At 44.7% G+C, this 21,167-nt stretch overlaps 1 protein-coding gene across 1 annotated transcript in view; it reads left to right on the plus strand.

Moving 5' to 3' along the window:
• Positions 1 to 2,926: 2,926 nt before the first annotated feature.
• The window catches only part of CCDC152 (coiled-coil domain containing 152), a 102,447-nt gene continuing 84,206 nt past the window's right edge, over positions 2,927 to 21,167 (plus strand). Inside the window, exons 1-3 of the mRNA XM_073584346.1 lie at positions 2,927 to 3,007; positions 8,498 to 8,603; positions 12,155 to 12,223. Coding sequence (XP_073440447.1) covers positions 2,927 to 3,007; positions 8,498 to 8,603; positions 12,155 to 12,223 — 256 coding nt within the window. The remainder of the gene's footprint in view (positions 3,008 to 8,497; positions 8,604 to 12,154; positions 12,224 to 21,167) is intronic.

Consider the following 21,167-nt stretch of genomic DNA (forward strand, 5'->3'; position numbering starts at 1 on the left):
CCGCTCTCTTCCCATTGCCCTGTAGTGGGTGACATATGGGGAAATAACGGGTTAATTTCACCTTACTATTGTAAGGTGACATTAAGTCTGGTTAATAATGGAGAGGTGTCAATTAGACACCTCTCCATTATTAATCCACTAGTCTGAAAGGGGTTAAAAAACACACACACATTAAGAAAAAAGACTTAATGAAATAAATAAATACACATTTTTTCCATCATTATTTAACTCCCAATCCAAGCGAAGCCATCGTTCTGTAAAAAATCCAAAATAAAAAAGCAACAATATCCCATACCTATCCGCCATACAGTCAAGTCCCATGCCGCAATCCATCTCAAGGGGTTAAATAGTTTATAATCGGGACTGGGGCTAATGCAACCAGCCCAGCTGTAAAACACAGAAGAATGACTGAGAAGCTGCCTGCGCAGCCTCCCCGCCTGACCGGACAGGAACTGATTAGCGTGGGAAAGTTTCTGAACATTTTCCCATGCTGTCAGTTCACCATGGGTCAGGCGGGGAGTCAGCGCAGCCTCAGTGAAGCGCACTGAATTGACGACTTTTCTAAAGGACACTGGTGCGTATTTCTCGCAAGTCACACACATGGTCCGTGAGTAATCCGTTTTTTTCTCGCAGCCATAGACATGCATTGGCGAGTCTCGGGCATAATACAGTGCAAATCGCAGCATGCTGTGATTTCACCCGCACGTATATAATATGGGTGAGAAAATAAACGGATGATGGGAGCTGCCCCATAGGTTAACATTGGTCCGAATGCAATGCGATTTTTTCTCGCATAGCACTCGTCCGTATTTCTAGGGTGACTCCGGCCTAATCCTGATACTAATATTTATTGAGATAATGGTCTAGAATAGATCTTTAAACACATCATGAGTAATCTGCCATAGTGCACACCTAAAATATATGTCCTACCATGGAGAAATAGAAATGTATAATAAGAATTAGCGACAGCACCAGTCAATGGTATATAAAGAGATCTATACAAAAGTTTGTAACCAAAAAACAAAGTGTCTGTGCAGTGTTACATATAGTTTATAAATATTGCACCCTTACCCATGGTAGTGTGGTGGAGGTCACCAGTGAAAAAAAGACTCCAACACGAGTTTCGTGTTTAGTGTGATACTGCTTCCTCGGGACACTAGACCAGACCCTTAATCAGACAACAGACTACTAGACCCATAAATCTCATCAGGCCATAGACCAGACCTCCTACATTTGTTAGACCCCAAATTAGACATTTCAATTAATCATACCACAGTTTACACCTCTTGACCCTAATGAGCGGTACCATGTGACCGCACGCTCTCACTGGAAAAAGATACCGGACATGCGGGGACCGCGCCAGGACTCAGATGAGCGGCATGCCGAGTCGGGGGTAGGGGGGGGCGAATGAGCCAGGGGGCGAATGAGCCGGGGGGTAAAATGAGCCGGGGGTGGGGGCAAATGAGCCGGGGGTAGAATGAGACGGGGGGGAAATGAGCCGGGGGTAGAATGAGCCGGGGGGGCAAATGAGCCAGGGGGAGAGAATGAGCCGGGGGGTTAGAATGAGCCGGGGGGAGGGGGTGAGAATGAGCTCGGGGGGAAATGTGCCAGGGGAGGCAAGTGAGCCGGGAGTAGAATGAGCCGGGGGGTTAGAATGAACCGGGGTGGGGCAAATGAGTCGGGGGTGGGGGGAGAATGACCCTGGGGGCAAATGAGCCGGGGGGGTAAATGAGCCGGGGGTAGAATGAACCGGGGGGTGGGGGGGAGAATGAGCCAGGAGTAGAATGAGCCGGGGGGGCAAATCAGCCGGGGATGGGGGTAGAATGAGCCCGGGGGGGAATGGCCCCCAACAGCCAAGGTCGGCATAAGCACCCTGCGCACCCGGTCAAGTGCCAGAGCCCTGAGCAGGTGGGGGGTCCACTGGCCGTCAGGGACACCGGCATGCTATGGGCTCCTGGTGCCTGTGCCACTGTCGGAGCCCACAAAAGGGCCCCCTGCTTGCTCAGGGACCCGGCACTTGCGATACTTAACTCTCCCCGCTCTACCTCTGTGGCATCTTCCACATCTCCTGACTGCGACGTTCAGGTCAGAGGGCGCAATAACGTCAAGTCTGTACACCCTCTGCCTGAGAGAGAGAGAGAATTTTTTTTTAGCCGCCAGAACAGGGTTTAGGGTTAAATTTGCGACCGAGGCAAATCCTCCAGGCATGCGCAATGTAAAGTGCGGATCCGGGCGCCTGAAAAAAACGTTGCATTGTTCGTCCAGGCATGTTGGCGGACGCCAAAATTTTGGCGGATCCGCAAAAAAAGGATCCAACAGATGGCCATCCGTTAAGATCCGCCGGTAATGCAACTCAATGGGAAAAAAAGGATCCGCCAAGCAAAATGGCGGATTCGTTTTTTTGCAAAACGGCGGATTTTGACTGATGGTAAAATACGGATGTATGAAACAGGCCTAAGTGGTAATCTAAGGGTCCCGTTACATGTAGCGACGCACCAGTGATCCCGACAACAATACAACCTGGTCAGGATCGCTGGTGTATCGCTACATGATCGTTGGTGAGCTGTCAAACAAGCAGACTCACCAGAGATCAGGACCAGCGAGGACGCGGGTAACTAAGCGTGTGCGTCGCTTAGTTACCCGCTGTTTACTCTGGATACCAGCTCCCAGCGTCTGCTTCCAGCGCTTGGAGCTTGCTGATCGATGGTCTCCCGCTGCCACACGGGGGGGCTGGTCGCTGATTCATGTCACACACAGTGAGATCGCTGACACGTCACAAAATCGGTGACTCATAAGCGATCTCGCTAGCGATCTCGCTTAGTGTGAAGTACCCCTAACTGTTCATACACTGCGATAATTATCAATTTAATCTAGTTTTTCTACTTGATTCATTATCCCACAGGCAAAGGCTTGTCTGCCCAAAACAATGTTTGAAGACACAGAATTTAAGAAATCTGCTTCTGTTAATCTTGACAAACTTCTTGAGGATTTTTCACAGATAGAAAAGGTAAATACTGTGTACAAGTTAAAGTTTTTGAAGGATGTGATCGATTTTAGGCCTGTCTGGAAGAAGTAATTTTTTTTCGGGTTTAACTTTATGGACCTAGGTCTTTTTTCAACCTATGTAACTGGGTCGCCCTCCCAGGGCTGTGGGGTACTCGGTACCGGGCCCGATGAGCTTCAATGGGAGATGTCACGGCAGCTGGGACCCGGCCCGTGGCCCTTGGCGCCCATTGTAACAAAGGGGAATGTTCGATGTGCTTAAGATGATTTAAAGTTTATGAATGAATGAGTCGTGACGCCACCTGTGGTGTTCGGCAATGAAAATGTTAAGCCGACGCTGCAGAAAGATCCTCTGGGACAGATGGTGTGGTGCAGCAATGATGTTATAGCCCTCCACAGGCAGGGCTGTAGTCCCAGGGCAGTGAGATGAAGTGACACGTAGATGGTGTAGTGTCGGGCGCAGGAGATGTAGCAGTGCCGTTCAGGTTGATGCTGGAATAAGTGGAGGACACCAGGGCATGTAGTTCCAAAGCTTTACTCACAGTCTGTTGTGGCACAAGAGCCCACATCCGTGCCGGGTCAGAAGCTCAGCCAACCTCCAGGCAAGATGAAGTATTCCTTTCCAACACTCCGCCAACTAATGTGCCTTTTCTGAACGTCTCCCTCTTAGCGCCTTTAGTGAAGTACTCACAGTACTGAGTTACACTGGAGTTCCTCCTGTCAGATGTTCCTATGAACTCTACTTGTACGGCAGACAGCTGTAGCCTGCTTCGGGGACTCCTTTCTACCTAGTCCAGGCTCACTATCGTTGCTGTTGTGCCCCCAAGTCTGGTGTGGGAATAAAGTGGTGATAACTTCTATTCCTCCGGTGTCTGCTGCAGGACCATTAGTATCCATACAACCTCGGGGACTGGACCCAGGCCTTGCGCTTAGAACTTGGGAAGGGTTCTCCTCTAACCCTAATCCTTAGTTCTCTTCTTCTCCTCCTCACATTCCGTACTAATCCTTTCCTTCTTATGGAGAGTCAGGCTTTCTATCAAAGTTCCTTTCCTGTGCCAGCGGACCCAGGTCACTGAGGTCGGCTGCAGCACTCCCTTCATCCATCCCACTCAGGGGACCTTCACTCCTCCTCTGACTCTGTCAGACTGACTAAATCCTAAACTCTTCCCGCTCTTTTGATGCAACCTAAACTCCATCCGCCTCCCAGCACGCTTCGTGTTCCAAGCAGGGAGCCACCAAAGGGTGCTTTGCTACACTACTGTGTTGTGTGGGATGCAGGTGTTGGAGCGTGGTCAGGTGTCTCCACCTTACCTTGATGGTGGGGTACCACACCTCAGGAGGAGGTGCAGTACCTCTGTGGCGACTGAACCCTTAACATTGCTGAATCCTGAGAGCCACTGCTTGAGAGAGGTATCACCGAGGCAAGTACGCAGGCAGGGCTTTGTTAAAGAGAATCTGTCAGCAGGTTTCTACCATGTAGTCTGAGAGCAGCAAGATGTAGGGGCAGAGCACTGTCTCATGCCTCCTAATCAACTGCTGTTTGTAATCCTACCCTCATCATTAATTAGCAGCTTTCTGCCTATGCACAGTGTATACAGAAAACTGCTAATCAGTGACGTGGGCGGGTTTCTACGATTATATGATCTGTAGTAAAGAAAACAGTAATTGTATCAAAATGACAGCATGCAGACCAACAAATGACACATCACTAGAATCAGGGTAACAGCCCATATATCATGCTGCACTCAGATTACATAGCAAAAAGCTGAGGACAGATCCCCTTTAATCACCGAACTATTTTGACTGAACGCTATCTCTCCCAACTACCCTATACACATGAATGACATGTGCTCTATCAGGAGAGTGAAGTAAACCAATGCCGGACTCTCCAAACACTGGCTTGTCTGCCTCAGTACAAAAGGAATCGGGCCCATCCTTGTCATCCCCAACTTTATTTGTTGGTGGAGAGTCAGGAGTCCCCATAAAAATTAGACAATTTGCTTATCCCACCAGCAGATTCAGCCAATGTTAGTCACCCATACCACTCCAGCATTTCTTATTTATTTGAGGGCTGGAGTTATGCTTTAATGTCAGATCCTTGTACCTAGTATTATACGTAACAGCTGCCGTCTTCATCTCTTGCCGACACCCCTCCGGTCCCGCGCCGCCATCTTGTGACTGCAATTACTAACTGACCGGAAGTCAGAGATAAAGGTCACAAGCTCTCGGTGCAAGGCACTCAGACTTACATTGAAAAGTGACCGACCAGAGCGGGCGAACAGCAGAAGATGGCAGATGGTACAGGGGCCTTATATTAGTAGCACCATGAAATTAAAAAAAATACTGGATTGATGCTTTAACTGTTCACACGTTGCGTTTTTGGCTTTTTCTACTGGTAAAACCTGCTCTCTCGGCAGTAAGAAACTTGCCTCCAAAAAGCAGGTTTTGCTTATTTATGCTGCGTTTTTGTCATGTTACATCTGTCTCTTGTGCATGCAGATAATGTTTAGTGCATAAAAAAAATTTGATTCTACTTCATCAGGTTTTGGCATCAAAAATGCAGCAAAAACTGACACCTGCGTTTTTGAAGGGTTATTTGCACCACCAGGGCCGGTTTTAGGCAAAGTGGGGCCCTAGGCAAAGTTTAAAATGCGGCCCCAAATACTAACACATTACACATCACACAGAAGCATTTTGTTTGTATTTACATGCACTGAGTTCAGGCCGCTAAATGAGTGTGATCAACAATATTGAAGTCGCTCAACACTTGTTTCCCGGCCTCTTTCCACCGACTGAGAAAGAATGATGGGGACAGAACAATCACTAATGGATCACTAACAGATCACCATACAGTATCATGTTATCAGCAGCACATCTACAGTTTACACCCATGGTATACCATGGTATATAGCACAGCACCACATGGTATACAGCCCACCATGGTATATAGCCCAGCATGGTATACAGCCCAGCATGGTATATAGCCCAGCCCCACATGGTATATAGCCCAGCCCCACATGGTATATAGCCCAGCCCCACGTGGTATATAGCCCAGCCCCACCATGGTATATAGCCCAGCCCCACGTGGTATATAGCCCAGCCCCACCATGGTATATAGCCCAGCCCCAAATGGTATATAGCCCAGCCCCACATGGTATATAGCCCAACCCCACATGGTATATAGCCCCGCCCCACATGGTTTATAGCTCAGCCCCACCATGGTATTTAGCCCAGCACCACATGGTATATAGCCCAGCCCCACCATGGTATATAGCCCAGCCCCACATGGTATATAGCCTAGCCCCACATGGTATATAGCCCAGCCCAGCATGGTAAACAGCCCACCATGGTATACAGCCCAGCATGGTATACAGCCCAGCATGGTATATAGCCCAGCCCCACATGGTATATAGCCCAGCCCCACGATGGTATATAGCCCAGCCACACGGTATATAGCCCAGCCTCACATGGTATATAGCCCAGCCTCACATGGTATATAGCCCAGCCTCACATGGTATATAGCCCAGCCCCACATGGTATATAGCACAGCCCAGCATGGTATACAGCTCACCATGGTATACAGCCCAACATGGTATATAGCCCAGCATGACATACAGCCCAGCATGGTATACAGCCCAGAATGGTATATAGCACAGTATACAGCACAGCATGGCATATAGCCTTGCATGGTATACAGCCCAGCATAGTATATAGCCCAGCATAGTATACAGCCCAGCATGGTATATAGCCCAGCATAGTATACAGTCCAGCATGGTATATAGCCCAGCATAGTATACACCCAAGCATGGTATACAGCCCAGCATGGTATATAGCCCAGCATGGTATACAGCCCAGCATAGTATACAGCCCAGCATGGTATATAGCCCAGCATGGTATACAGTCCAGCATGGTATATAGCCCAGCATAGTATACAGCCCAACATGGTATATAGTCTAGAATGGTATACAGCCCAGCATGGCATATAGCCCAGCCTGGTATACAGCCTAGCATGGTATATAGCCCAGCATGGTATATAGCCCAGCATAGTATACAGCCCAGCATAGTATACAGCCCAACATGGTATATAGCCCAGCATGGTATATAGCTCCCCCAGAATGGCCCCACAGTCCAGTACTCACACTGATTAAAAAAAAAATCACTCCTCACCTTCTCCTCGTGCCTGCGCTGCTCCCGGCTCTTGTTTCCTCTGCACTGCCTGGCACACAGTGAGTGAGCGATGACATCATTGTGCACCCGCTGTGTCAGAGGCAGAGCGGGGAATGATGGGAGAGGGAGCGCCAGCTGACGCTTTCTCCTCCATCATTGCCTCCTTCAATGCGGCGGCGGGGTGAGTTGGCGCTGGGGGCAGGCGGCACCCCCTGCCTCACAGGGGCCCCATAGCGGTGGCATGATGTGCCACTAGCTGGGGGCCCCTGGGGGGGCGGGGGCCCTAGGCAGCTGCCTGGCCTGCCTGCCCCTATGGCCGGCCCTGTGCACCACCCATTGGGTGAAAAACGCTGAAAGAAGTGACATGCTGCATTATTACATTTGATAACTGCACTTAATTTATTATCTTTATTTTTGTTTTATTTTTATGTGAGCATTTTATGAAATGAATAGGGATAATGCTTAGCTTTTTCTAGAGCACATTTATACCCTTCACTATTTTTTATATGGTGAAAGGTTCTCTTTAAAACTGTTCTCCACCTTAGGACTGAAAAGTGGCTATACATTTCTTGTGTTTAGTCACCGTACTTGGTGCCCTCTTTTTGCCTCCCGCTGCCCCCTCTCCTCAGATTAGCGATCCATTCCTACTGCTTCCATGATGACCACCACATTGGCATCAAGGGGGCGCAGTGATAAGTCTAAACCGTTCCTCCATCATGGATTTACTATTGCCATCCCTATGTTCCTGCCATGAATCCTTTCTATATTTACAGTATTCACTATAAGGTTTAGAACATAGGGGCCAATTCATCATTGCATGTGCACATATTTTGTAATTTTTGGTGTTTTTGTTTTTTATTTGCATCTTACTCTTATTTTAATTTACGACATTTTTAAAATCTACTATATATGTCTGTTTGCCTATTTTTTGTGTTCACCATCGAAGGTGGAGTTTAGGGTTTCCTGATATTTTTGCCTGATTCATCATTTGTGATTTTTTTCAACATGTAAAAAATTTATACTCCATTCCCCTAACCCCACCTGGGAGTGATTTTTATGTACCCTAGATATTTTGGTCCAATTGTTGTGCGATTTTGTGAAATGTGCAGCTTTTTCCACTAAAAAGGTATAAAAAAAAAGTTAAAAACAAAAGAAGAAATTTTGGAAATTTTGAACAATTCAAGACATTTTAAAGAATTTTGCATAAAAAACGCCAATGAATACAACATGTAAAGAAAGAATGACTTCAAAAAAGTGCAAATGATGAATCGAGGTTATAGCGTTGTGCACACCATCGCCTATAACAACATGCTTTGTGTTTGTGCAGAAATTTGCTGAGGTTAATGGAAAGAATAACCTGCTTGAAATCCAGCTGGAGAAATGGAATCGAATGTGGAAAATTAGTCAGACAAAACAACTAAGCCTTGCGCAAGGTTTGATGGAGATATTGATATTGTAGCATCGTAAAAACTGGTATCTCTCAGTTGATTAGTCTTGGGCACCTTTCACATGTAGGCAGACACAATTAGAACCTTCTTCTCATGAAAGAATCGCAGCACAGGTGCGGAGGAGAAAGTAATTTCTCCATCTCCTCCATTGCTGGAGTCGGCGGGAATCGCACTGAACTGGGATGACATCCGAGTTCAGTCCGATGTAGTGCATGCATCCATAGACTTGTATGGGTGCATGTTGTCTAATATACGCTGCCGATCGCAGCATGCAGTGATTTTTTTTTTTCTCATGCCAACTTGGCATGAGAAAATAAAAGCTAGCCCACTGCTTCAGAGTACAAGACTGGAGCAAGTGCTTTCCGATGAAATTATACACCAGTCTGAGCGAGCCCTAACACTGCTTAATTCTACATCCCTGAAGTAGTTAAAAGAAGTAAATTATATGGATTCCAGCTCGCCGTTGATATTAACTCAATCCGTTCAGGGTTCGGATACTGACTCTGCCACAGCCTGGATAATTGAGTAATGAAGGAGGAAATCCAGCTCTGTGAGCAGATTCTTCTTTATTTAAAGTTCACACAGAGGACATAGGAGAGTATGAAGGCAAATAGATAAGAGCTGGCATTGTGAAGACATACAGCTCTGGCAAAAATTAAGAGACCACTGCTAAATTTTCAGTTTGTCTGATTTTTCACTTTATAGGTATATTTTTGAGTAAAATGTAAATTACTCTTTTATTCTATAAACTTCTAACAACATGTCTCTGAATTTTCATGTACTAAATTTTGTATTTGTTTTCAAAAAATGAGACATAGTCAAAAGAACAAAAAAAATGCAGTGCTCGCAGACCACAAATAATGCTAAGAAAACAAGTTCATAACCATTTAGAAACAACAATACTAATGTTTTAACTCAGGAAGAGTTCAGAATTCAATATTTTGTGGAATAATCATGACTTTCAATCACAGCTTTCATGCATTTTGGCATGCTTTCCACCATTCTTACACACTGCTTTTGGGTGAACTTATGCCGCTCCTGGTGCAAAAATTGAAGCAGTTCTTTGTTTGATGGCTTGTGATTATCCATCTTCCTCTTGATTACATTCCAGAGGTTTTCAATGGAGTTCAGGTCTGGAGATTGGGCTGGCCATGACAGGGTTTTGATGTGCTGGTATCTTAATTTTTGCCAGAGCTGTACACATGTTTCAGGTGTAAACACACCCTAAGGGTTCTTTCACACGTCAGTGTTTCTGATACATGTGGTGACAGTTTTCACACGTACCAGAGACACTTACAGACTTAGAGCCATTCCTGTAAATGTGTCTGCGCATGTTAGTGTGTTTCCACGGAGCGTGTGTCTGTTTGGCAAAACATGCTGATATCTCTGTTTTTTAGCAGCAGCATGGGCTGCAAATGTCCCGCACACTGATGACACACAGATGACAGCCATGTGTCATCGGTATGACCCCTACCGGCGCCTGGGAATCAGCAGTACTGTTTGCGCTATTCTCTAGCTCCGGGTGCTGAAGACCACTCACATCATTTTCCCCTGCTCTGTCGAAGATTAGCACGAGCAAGGGACAATGTTGAGTTGTATTCAAGTGTAAAATTGTGAATAAAATAAAAAAATCAGATTATACTCATCTTTACACCTAATCTCCAGAAGCCATTGTCCCCTATAATAAAACAAAAATAAAAAACAACAATATCCCTCACCTGTCTGAAGTTAAAATAATCCAGAGTGTCCCACGGTGAACTCCGATGACCTCAATGAGATCACTGCTAGGACAATGAGGAAAAGTCACATGGTGCATGCTGATGAGCAAATGTAGCACAGAAGGATTACGGTGTGGGACACTCTGGATTCTTTCAACTTCAGACAGTTGAGGGATATTGTTTTTTATTTTTATTTTATTGCAGGGGACCATGGCTGTTAATGTAAGTATAATGTGATTGTGTATTTTATTCTTAATTTTACACTCGAATACAACTCTAAACATTGCCCCCTGCTCTCACTGATAACAGGTAGAGCAGGGGATAATGATTAGAGCTGTCTTCAGGCACCTGACACTTGAGAATAGCATAAACTGTGCGGCTTTTCTCAGGTGCCGTGAGATACTGCTACACGTATGCCCCCCATATGAAACACAAGAACACACAGACACGGATATCTCTGGTACTGTTTTTTCCAATACTGGAAACATCAGGACACGTGAAAGAGATCTTTGATTATGTGCCCACGATTAGTTTTTTAGTAAGTTTTTGACACTGTGTATTTTTGCTTCATCAAGAACAGCATCTTATAGTTCCAGCAGAGTGGATGGGATTTATAAAAATGTGATGCCTGCTGTGCATCTTTTTACTCGGTGTAAACTGACCTGCTGTGTGTGTTTCAAATCCACAACATCAATTTCTCTTGTCGTACACTGAGTTTTATGTGCAGATTTTTCTCAGAGGCCGGGGTCACACTAACCAACGCAAAATACGGTCAGTATTTTACATGCGTAATACGGATGAATGGCCTCTAAATAGTGCTCCGTATGTCATCCGTAATCAAGGTGTGGTCGTGTATTTTGCGCATGTCTGCATCCGTATGTAATCCGTATGGCGAGATTTTCTCGTCACCTTGCAAAATGGACATATAATGGAGACCTATGACAGGGTTTCTAACAGTAACCAAAGAATAGATATAGACACATAGAATGTATATACTGTATATATATGTATTCTATGTGTATATATCTATTCTTTTGTTTCTTTATTAAACCTGTCAGTGTGAGTTTACTGTATATCGCACTGAATTGCCGGCTTTTCTAAAAGACACCGGGTGCGTATTTCTCGCAAGTCACGTGTGTTCCGTGTGTAATCCGTATTTTTTGCGTGCCCATAGACTTGCATTGGCGTACTACGGGCGTAGTACGCTGACAATCGCAGCATGCTGCAATTGGCACGGACCGTAGAATACGGATGAGAAATATACGGCTGGTGCGAGTGACCCCATAGAGAATCATTGGTCCGTGTCTAATGCGAGCTTTTAGCGCCTCTCACTCGGCCGTATTCCTCGCCAGTGTGACCCCGGCCATAGATTTGCATTAGATGCGGAAAATCCACAGGTAAAAAACACACATACAATATTAGTGTGTATCCACAGCGGAAATGTATATAATACGCGTGTAATCCGCACATAACTATTTCAATAAAGTTTTGTCCAAGCCAAATACCAGGAAGTATCAAAAACAGACAAAGACACAGCATTAAAATGCGATAAAAATGCTTTAAAAAAAAATGCACTTAGGAACACAATGAAAGAGTGCAAGTAACCTATTTTACTTTGTATGTGCGGAAAATCTGAAACGATAAAGACTCAACAAAAGCTCATCGTAGGAACGTAGCCTAAATGACGCCATGTGCACATGCTCTAAGACGCTGTGTACTTCAGGATTAGAGTCTTGTTAGGTTTACCGAGTAATTAATTAATAGTGACAAAGCACTGTGCAAGAAATTCATGTAATAATTTTCTCTATTAATGTGCAGAGTGCGCTGCTTTACAAGATGTGATCAAAGGTCTGCAGGAAACAATTGAATTACAATGTAACATGAGAGGTAAAACACTGAACTGTATTTAATATTCTATTATCATCTAATTACTAATATTGTGGTTATCTCTATATATAAAAATGAATGTGTGTGTGTGTATCACCAACCAATCACGAAGCATCTTTCATTTCACCAGAGCTGTTCAAAAGAAGCTGAGCTGTGATTGGTTTCTATGAGCAACAGTTTTCCTTGCAATCAATCACTTAGCATCTCCCTTTCAACATAGCTGGTTAAAAGAAGCTGAGCTGTGATTGGTTGCCATGAGCAAGTTTTCCCTCTAGACAACACCTCAGCAGACACTGACATGGTGGGAGAAATCTAGCATCCCCGGGAACATAAGCTCCCAGCCATTGTCTGTCCCGCTGAAAGGAGCAGGGAGCACATGACAGAAATGAATCCCCCCTCCCGTGCCCATATACAGCGGCTGTGACAGGATGATGTGGGATATTAGTGGTAGTTGTCCGGAGGCTCTGGCTGACAGGACGATGTGGGATATTAGAGGTAGTAGTCCGGTAGTTCTGGCTAACGGGATAATGTGGGATATTATAGTGAATGTGGCTATGCGGAGTGAGCGGGGCTCTACACTCAGCTTTATATATATATATATATATATATATATATATATATATATTAATTATAATTTGTTATAAATAACCGTAGTTAGTTACTGTGCCCGGGCAGCGCCGGGCTCTTCAGCTAGTGTGGAAATAAACACCATTGTGCTTACATATATAGTGTGTTATTTTACTGTGCTTCTATACAAAACACAACTAAAACACGCTATTCCCCCGCGCCGGCTGCTCAGACAGCTCACATCATTGTCCCCTACTCCGCCAGCTATCAGCACGAGTAGGGGACAATGATGAATGTTGTCTTCAAATGTAAAATTGAAAACAAAATAAAATATTACAATATATTCACCTAATCACCTGAAACATTTGTCCACTGTAAACAATCAAAAACAAAAACAACAATATCCCTCACCTGTCTGAAATTTAGTTTCCCTCCGGTCACAGGAGTCGGCAGATGGGACTACTATTCCCATCAGCCTACGTCTGCTGCCGCTTATAACAGTGAGAGCAGGCGGTGGCTTATGGGAGTATTCATTAGCAGGCGCTGACACTATAGATATAGAATATCATCAAAAAGTTAATTTATTTCAGTTCTTCAATACAAAAAGTGACACTCATATACAGTATTATATAGAGTGATTACAAACAGAGTGATGTGTTTCAAGTGTTTATTTCTGTTTATGGTGGTGTTATGGCTTACAGCCAATGAAAACTCAAAAGTCATTATATCAGTAAATTAGAAAAAATAGCAAAAAGACACCTGCAAAGCATTTAAAAAGGTTCCTTAGTCTGTTTCAGTAGGCTTCACAATCATGGGGAAGATTGTTGACTTGACAGATGTCCAGAAGGCAGTCATTGACACACTCCACAAGGGGGGTAAGCCAGAAAAAGTCATTGCTAAAAAAGCTGGCTGTTCACAGAGGGCTGTATCCAAACATATTAATGGAAGGTTGAGAGGAAAGAAAAAGTGTGGTAGAAAAAGGTGCACAAGCAACCGGGATAACCGCAGCCTTGAAAGGTTTGTTAAGAAAAGGCCATTCAAAAATTTGGGGGAGATTCACAAGGAGTGGACTGCTGCTGTAGTCATTGCTTCAAGACCTACCACAAACAGACGTATCCAGGACATGGGCTACAAGTGTCGCATTTCTTGTGTCAGGCCACTCACGACCAATAAACAATGCCAGTAGTGTCTTACCTGGGCCAAGGAGATAAAGAACTGGACAGTTGTCAGTGGTCCAAGATGTTATTTTCAGATGAAAGTAAATTTTGCATTTAATTAGGAAATCATGGTCCCAAAGTCTGGAGGAAGAGTGAAAAGACACACCATCCAAGCTGCTTGAGGTCTAGTGTGAAGTTTCCACAATCAGTGATGGTTTGGGGAGCTATGTCATCTGCTGGTGTAGGTCTACTGTGTCTTATCAAGATCAAAGTCAGCACAACCGTCTACCAGGAAATTTTAGAGCACTTCATGCTGCCCTCTGCTGACAAGCTTTTTGGAGATGGAAATTTCATTCTCCAGCAACACTTGGCACCTGTCCACACTGCCAAAAGTACCAATACCTGGTTTCAAAGCAACAGTATCAGTGTGCTTGATTGTCCAGCAAACTCGCAGATGAGCTGAAGGCTACTATCAAAGCAACCTAGGCTTCCATAGCACCCCAGCAGTGTCTCCATGCCATGACGCATTGATGTAATTGATGCAAAAGAAGCCCTGACCAAGTATTGAGTGCATTTACTGAATATACATTTCAATAGGCCAACATTTTGGATTTATTTTAAAATCATTTTTCAAGCTGGTGTTATAAAGTATTCTAATTTACTGAGATAATGACTTTTGGTTTTTCATTGGATGTAAGCCATAATCATTAACATTAACAGAAATAAACACTTGAAATAGATCTCTTTGTTTGTAATGACTCTGTATAATATATGAGTTTCACTTTTTGTATTGAAGAATTGAAATAAATTACATTTTTGATGATATTCTAATTTAGTGAGAAACACTTGTTAATCAATTTTGAAAAACCTCAGCTGTCAGCTTTAGCAAGGCTGATTATCAAGAATAGAGGGGTCTTCAAGCTGTTTTTTAGAAATTATTTAAATAATCAATAAAAAAAACAGCTTGGGGTCCCTTCCATTTTTGACAACCTGCCAAGCTAAAGCAGACAGCTGGGGGCTGGTATTCTCAGGCTAGTAAAAGGCATGGATATTGCCCCCCTCCAGCCTAAAAAATAGCAGCTGGCAGCCACCCCAGAAAAGGTGCATGTATCAGATTTGCCAATTCGGGCGATTATCCGACTCTTCTTATCTTGTCTTATAGACGCTTCTCCATTACTAATCCATGGGTTTGAGGTCACCGAACAATATAAAGGAGATATCAACCCACAAATATGAACCCCACTTGCCACCACCATAGAGCAAGTGGGGTTCATATTTGTGGGGTTGATATCTCCTTTATATTATATAGTAATGGAGAAGTGTCTATAAGAATAAAGTCTTTTATTTTAACCCCTTAGTGACAGAGCCAGGTTGCAGCTTAATGACCAGGCCAATTTTTACAACTCTGACCACTGTCCCTTTATGAGGTTATAACTCTGGAACGCTTTAATGGATCCCGCTGATTATGGAAATATGGCGAAAATTTTGAAAATTTTGCAATTTTAAAACTTTACATTTTTATGCCCTTAAATCAGAGAGATGTGTGACACAAATTTCTTAATAAATAACATTTCCCACATGTCTACTTTACATCAGCACTATTTTGGAAGCAAAAATTTTTTTTGTTAGGAAGTTATAAGGGTTAAAAGTTGACCAGCGATTTCTCATTTTTGCAACAAAATTTACAAAACCATTTTTTTTAGGGACCACATCATATTTAAAGTCATTTTGAGGGGTTTACATGACAGAAAATACCCAAAAGTGGCACCAGTCTAAAAACTAGACCCCTCAAGGTGCTCAAAACCACATTCAAGAAGTTTATTAACCCTTTAAGTGCTTCACAGGAACTAAAGCAATGTGGAAGGAAAAAATTAACATTTAACTTTTTTTTTTGCAAAAAATTTATTTCAGAACCAATTTTTTGTATTTTCACAAGTGCTAAAAGAGAAAATCAACCACAAAATTTGTTGTACAATTTCTCCTGAATACGCCGATACCCCATATGTGGGAGTAAACCACTTTTTCAGCACACGGCAGAGCTCGCAAGGGATGGAGCGCCGTTTGACTTTTTCAACGCAGAATTGGCTGGAATTGAGATCGGATGCCATGTTGCGTTTAGAGAGCCCTTAATGTGCCTAAACAGTGGAAAACTCCAGCAAGTTACCCCATTTTGGAAACTAGACCCATTAAGGAACTTATCTAGATGTGTGGTGAGCACTTTGAACCTTCAAGTGCTTCACAAAAGTTTATAACGTAGAGCCGTGAAAATATGAAATCCATTTTTTTTCCACAAAAATGATCTTTTCGCCCCCAAATTTTTATTTTTACAAGGGTAACAGGAGAAATCATACCCCCACAGTTATTGTGCGATTTGTCTTGAGTACACTGATACCCCATATGTGGGGGGGGAACCACTGTTTGGGCGCATGGGAGAGCTTGGAAGGGAAGGCGTGCCATTTTGGAATGCAGACTTTGATGGAATGGTTTGCGGGCATCATGTTGCGTTTGCAGAGCCCCTGATGGGCCTAAACAGTGGAAACCCCCAACAAGTGACACCATTTTGGAAACTAGACCCATTAAGGAACTTATCTAGATATGTGGTGAGCACTTTGAACCTTCAAGTGCTTCACAGAAGTTTATAACGTAGAGCCGTGAAAATAAAAAATCCATTTTTTTCCACAAAAATGATCTTTTCGCCCCCAAATTTTTATTTTTACAAGGGTAACAGGAGAAATCATACCCCCACAGTTGTTGTGCGATTTGTCCTGAGTACGCCGATACTCCATATGTGGGGGGGAACCACTGTTTGGGCGCATGGGAGAGCTTGGAAGGGAAGGAGTGACATTTTGGAATGCAGACTTTGATGGAATGGTCTGCGGGCATCATGTTGCGTTTGCAGAGCCCCTGATGGGCCTAAACAGTGGAAACCCCCACAAGTGACCCCATTTTGGAAATTAGACCCCCAAGGAACTTATCTAGATGTGTGGTGAGCACTTTGAACCCCCAAGCGCTTCACAGAAGTTTATAAACGCAGAGCCGTGAAAATAAAAAGTCTTTTTTATTTCCACAAAAGTGATTTTTTTAGACCCCAATTTTTAGACCCCCAAAGTTGGTAAATAGTGGAAACCCCTCAATTCTTGCTCCAACCCTAACCTCAACACACCCCTAACTCTAATCCCAACCCTAATCCCTAATCCTAACCCTAATCCTAGTTCGCCCTAACCCTAATTCTAACCCTAGTCCTAACCCAAGCTCTAACCCTAGCCCTAACCCTAGCCCAACCCTAACCCTAGCCCTAACCCTAACCCTAGCCCAACCCTAACCCTAGCCCAACCCTAACCCTAGCCCTAGCCCAACCCTAACCCTAGCCCTAACCCTAATGGAAAACTGAAAAAAAAAATTTTTTCTTTATTTCATTATGTTTACCTATATAAGGGGATGATAAACGGGGGGTTATGTACTATTTTTTTTATTTTGATCACTATGATTGTTTATCATAGTGATCAAAATAATGAATGGAATCTGCCAGCCGGAGCAGGCAGATTCCCGGCGGGCGCACTGCACATGCACCCACCATTTTCATGATGGCAGCGCCCATCGGAGGACGCCGGCGGGACACGGGACCATCGAGAGGGAAGTGAAGACCACGGAGAGGTACCGGGGGGGATCAGGGACCCTATTTCTCTCTCCTCTGATGTGCGATCACATTAGAGGAAAGATAAATTTAATGCATAATCACGGTTTTAGTTTTTTTGCGGTCGCCGTTATAGGGATAATAGGGATAGGGATAAAACTGACCGATTCATGTTCTCTGGGGTCTCGGCTACCCCTAGCAGCCGAGACCCCGGAGAAAATCCGACACTGGGGGGCGCTATGTACTTTCTCCACAGCGCCGTGAATTAACGGCGCTGTGGTTTTAGTACACTCAATTACCGCCGTTAAAAGGCGTATCGGCGGTCGTTAAGGGGTTAAATAAAAAGACACACAGTTTTTCTTTTTTATTTAAAAATAACAAATAGTTATACTCACCTAACGCCCATTCCATTGAAGCCCTGGTCTGTTATAGAAAAAAAACTAAAAAAAAAAACAACCATATCCCTCACCTGTTCAACGTTCTGTCCCACGCCACAATCCATGTCTGCGATAAATAGTTTTCAGTGCCAAGATGTGACCATCCAGGCTGAGAACCATTGAGGAATGAGCTACTGCGAGCGTAGCATCAGTGACCAGCGGTGACATCATCGAGATTACGTCTGGTTACTCAGGCTGTGCTCCCAGCTGGGCCCCTGAACTACGGTGACCTCGAGCTCAGCGCTGCGCCATTAGATTTTTTTCTCACGGTGCTAGCGGTGATCTCATTGAGATCATTGCAGTTCACCGTGAGGCCTGCTCTCCCTACAGCCAGTCATTCTCCCTTGCTCTTCAGCATGAGTGGTCGCCTCCAGCAACCACTCATGCTGGTGAGCAAATGTCGCACAGATGGATTATGGCGTGGGACTCTATGGATTCTTTCAACTATGGACAGGTGATGGATATTGTTTTTTATTTTATTCTTAACTAGCTGAAGAGCCCAGCGCTGCCCGGGCATAGTAGCTAACTATGGTTACTTAAAACAAATTATAATGATTATTTCTATATATATAAAGTTGAGTGTAGAGCCCCGCCCACTCCGCATAGCCACATTCACTATAATATCCCACATCATCCAATCAGCCAGAGCTACCGGACTTCTACCCCTAATATCCCACATCGTCCCATCAGCCAGAGCCACCGGACTACTACCACTAATATCCCACATCATCCAGTCAGCCAGAGTCACCGGACTACTACCACTAATATCCCATACCATCCCGTCACAACCACTGGACTACTACCACTAAAATTCCACATCATCTCGTCACAGCCGCCTGACTACTACCCCTAATATTCCACATCATCTCATCACAGCCGCCGGACTACTACCCCTAATATCCCACATCATCCCATCAGCCACCGGACTACTACCCCTAATATTCCACATCATTCCATCAGCCAGAGCCACCAGACTACTACCCCTAATATCCCACATCATCCCATCAGCCTGGGGTCAGAACCAGAGTGCTGAGTGGAGCGGTCCTAACTTCCATACCGGGGATCCTTTTAAGAGAGGCCTGGCATCAGAACCAGAGCACTGAGTGGATTTGCCCTGACTTCCATACCAATGATCCCTTTAATAGAAGCCTGGGGTGAGAATCAGAGCGCTGAAGGATTTACCCTAACTTCCATACGGAGATCCCTTTAAGAGAGGCCTGGGGTCAGTACCAAAGCGCAGAGTGGATTTGCCCTTACTTCCATACTGAGGATCCTTCTAAGAGGGCCCTGGGGTCAGAACCAGAGTGCTGAATGGAATTGTCCTGACTTGCATACCAATGATCCCTTTAAGAGACACTGGGGTCAGCGCTGAGTGGAACGGTCCTAATTCCATACCGGGGATCCCTTTCTTTAAGAGAGTCCTGGAATCAAAAACAAAGCACTGAGGGAATATGTGCCTATGGGATGGAGGATGTGTGATGGGGATATGGGCACGGGAGGGGGTATTAATTTCTGTCATGTGCTCTCTGCTCCTTTCTGGGGGGCAGACAATGGCTGGAAGCTTATGTTCCCGGGGATGCTAGATTTCTCCCACCATGTCAGTGTCTGCTGAGGAGTTGAGTGGGAAATCTGTTGCTCATAGCAAACAATCACAGCTCAGCTTCTTTTAAACAGCTCTGGTGAAATGAAAGATGCTTAGTGATTGGTTGCAAGGAAAACTGTTGCTCATAGCAACCAATCACAGCTCAGCTTCTTTCAAACAGCTCTGGTGAAATGAAAGATGCTTCTTGATTGGTTGGTGATACACATACATACACACACATACATTCAATTTTATATATATATATATATATATATATATATTATTATACACATCAATACAACTCTTAACATTGGCACCTGTAAGAGTATTACAGGAAAATCTAGTCTACACGTGAGAAAATGCATGAAATTTTAGCATCAGACTAATATAAATTCTCGTTTTTTGCCAATTCCTAGTGCACATATTTCCTGGTAACCAGTGGCGTGCGGTTAATGGCGGCAGGCCACTCAGCTGCTATGGGCTTATGAATCAGGGGGGCCCTCCGTCCATCATCGCAAGTTCACTGTCTGGGAATCCTAGATGTGTGCTACTTATGGTTTAAGGCTATTTGGGAGCATGGGCTACATGTAAGGAGAAATGCAAAAATTGTGGTGTTGTCCCACAATTAGAGTTTTTCATCTATCCACATGATAGGTTTAGCGTACGTGATGACTCAGGGGATCCACTACTTATGTTTCTGTGTCACTTGTTTGAGTGGAGCACTGCCACTCCATTCTGTCATGATCTGAAGTGATCTGACAGTTTTAAATCACTGGGTGAACTTTTTTTACTTTGGAAAGTTCCAAGGTGTCTTGACTGTCCCCGGTGGTGGTTTTGATATTGCACTTTAGGTTTTTTGCACTTAATCATGTATCAGGTGTGACACCCTATAAAGGTGTGCTAGGGGGTGCAATCACTGCTTGTGATATTGTGAGAGTGTGTTCACTCTGTTTTTGGGAGAGCCTGGAGGACGGATGGAGCTGGTGAGGAGTCCTGCGCAGCTTAGCCAGGGGGGACGTGTTGCAGCTATGGTGTCTGGACGAAGGGCTGGCATGGCGTGGTGGAGTCGCAGTGATGGTGTCAGCGAGAAGTGTCTGCATGGGCTGGTGGAGTGGCGACTATGGAGAGTGGCACTCACCATGTGGGACTTGGCCGCTGAGCTGGACTCAAGCATGCTCGACTTCGTGTCAGCAGCTGAACTCATCCTTGGGACTCTGGTTCTAAGCAGCTGCAACTGGTGTTGGACTCTGCTCCAAGGTTGCACTAAGGTGAAGGATCCTGTTATGGTGATGGATCCGGGTGGAGGAGAAGATGCACTCAGGTGGAGGGCTCTGTTGCTAGGAGCGCACGCAACAGAGCAAAGCTAAGTGGTGTTTCCCCTGTATTGTCTCTTTCCTCATGTGTGTTATTAGTGCAGTGGTGGGATTAGTCTCCGCACCGACCCATTCCCTAGTGAGGGTTTAGGATCAGGGCGAGCTAGGGCGTTGAGGTACGCGTGCGGTGCCCGGTGCGAAACCGGCATAGGGAACGTTAGGAGTGCAGGGACACTGGCTCAGGGGAGCTCAGG

Source organism: Dendrobates tinctorius, unplaced genomic scaffold (assembly GCF_039654945.1).
Source record: "Dendrobates tinctorius isolate UK_male_01 unplaced genomic scaffold, ASM3965494v1 ptg000083l, whole genome shotgun sequence".
In the NCBI taxonomy this organism is placed as follows: Eukaryota; Metazoa; Chordata; class Amphibia; order Anura; family Dendrobatidae; genus Dendrobates; species Dendrobates tinctorius.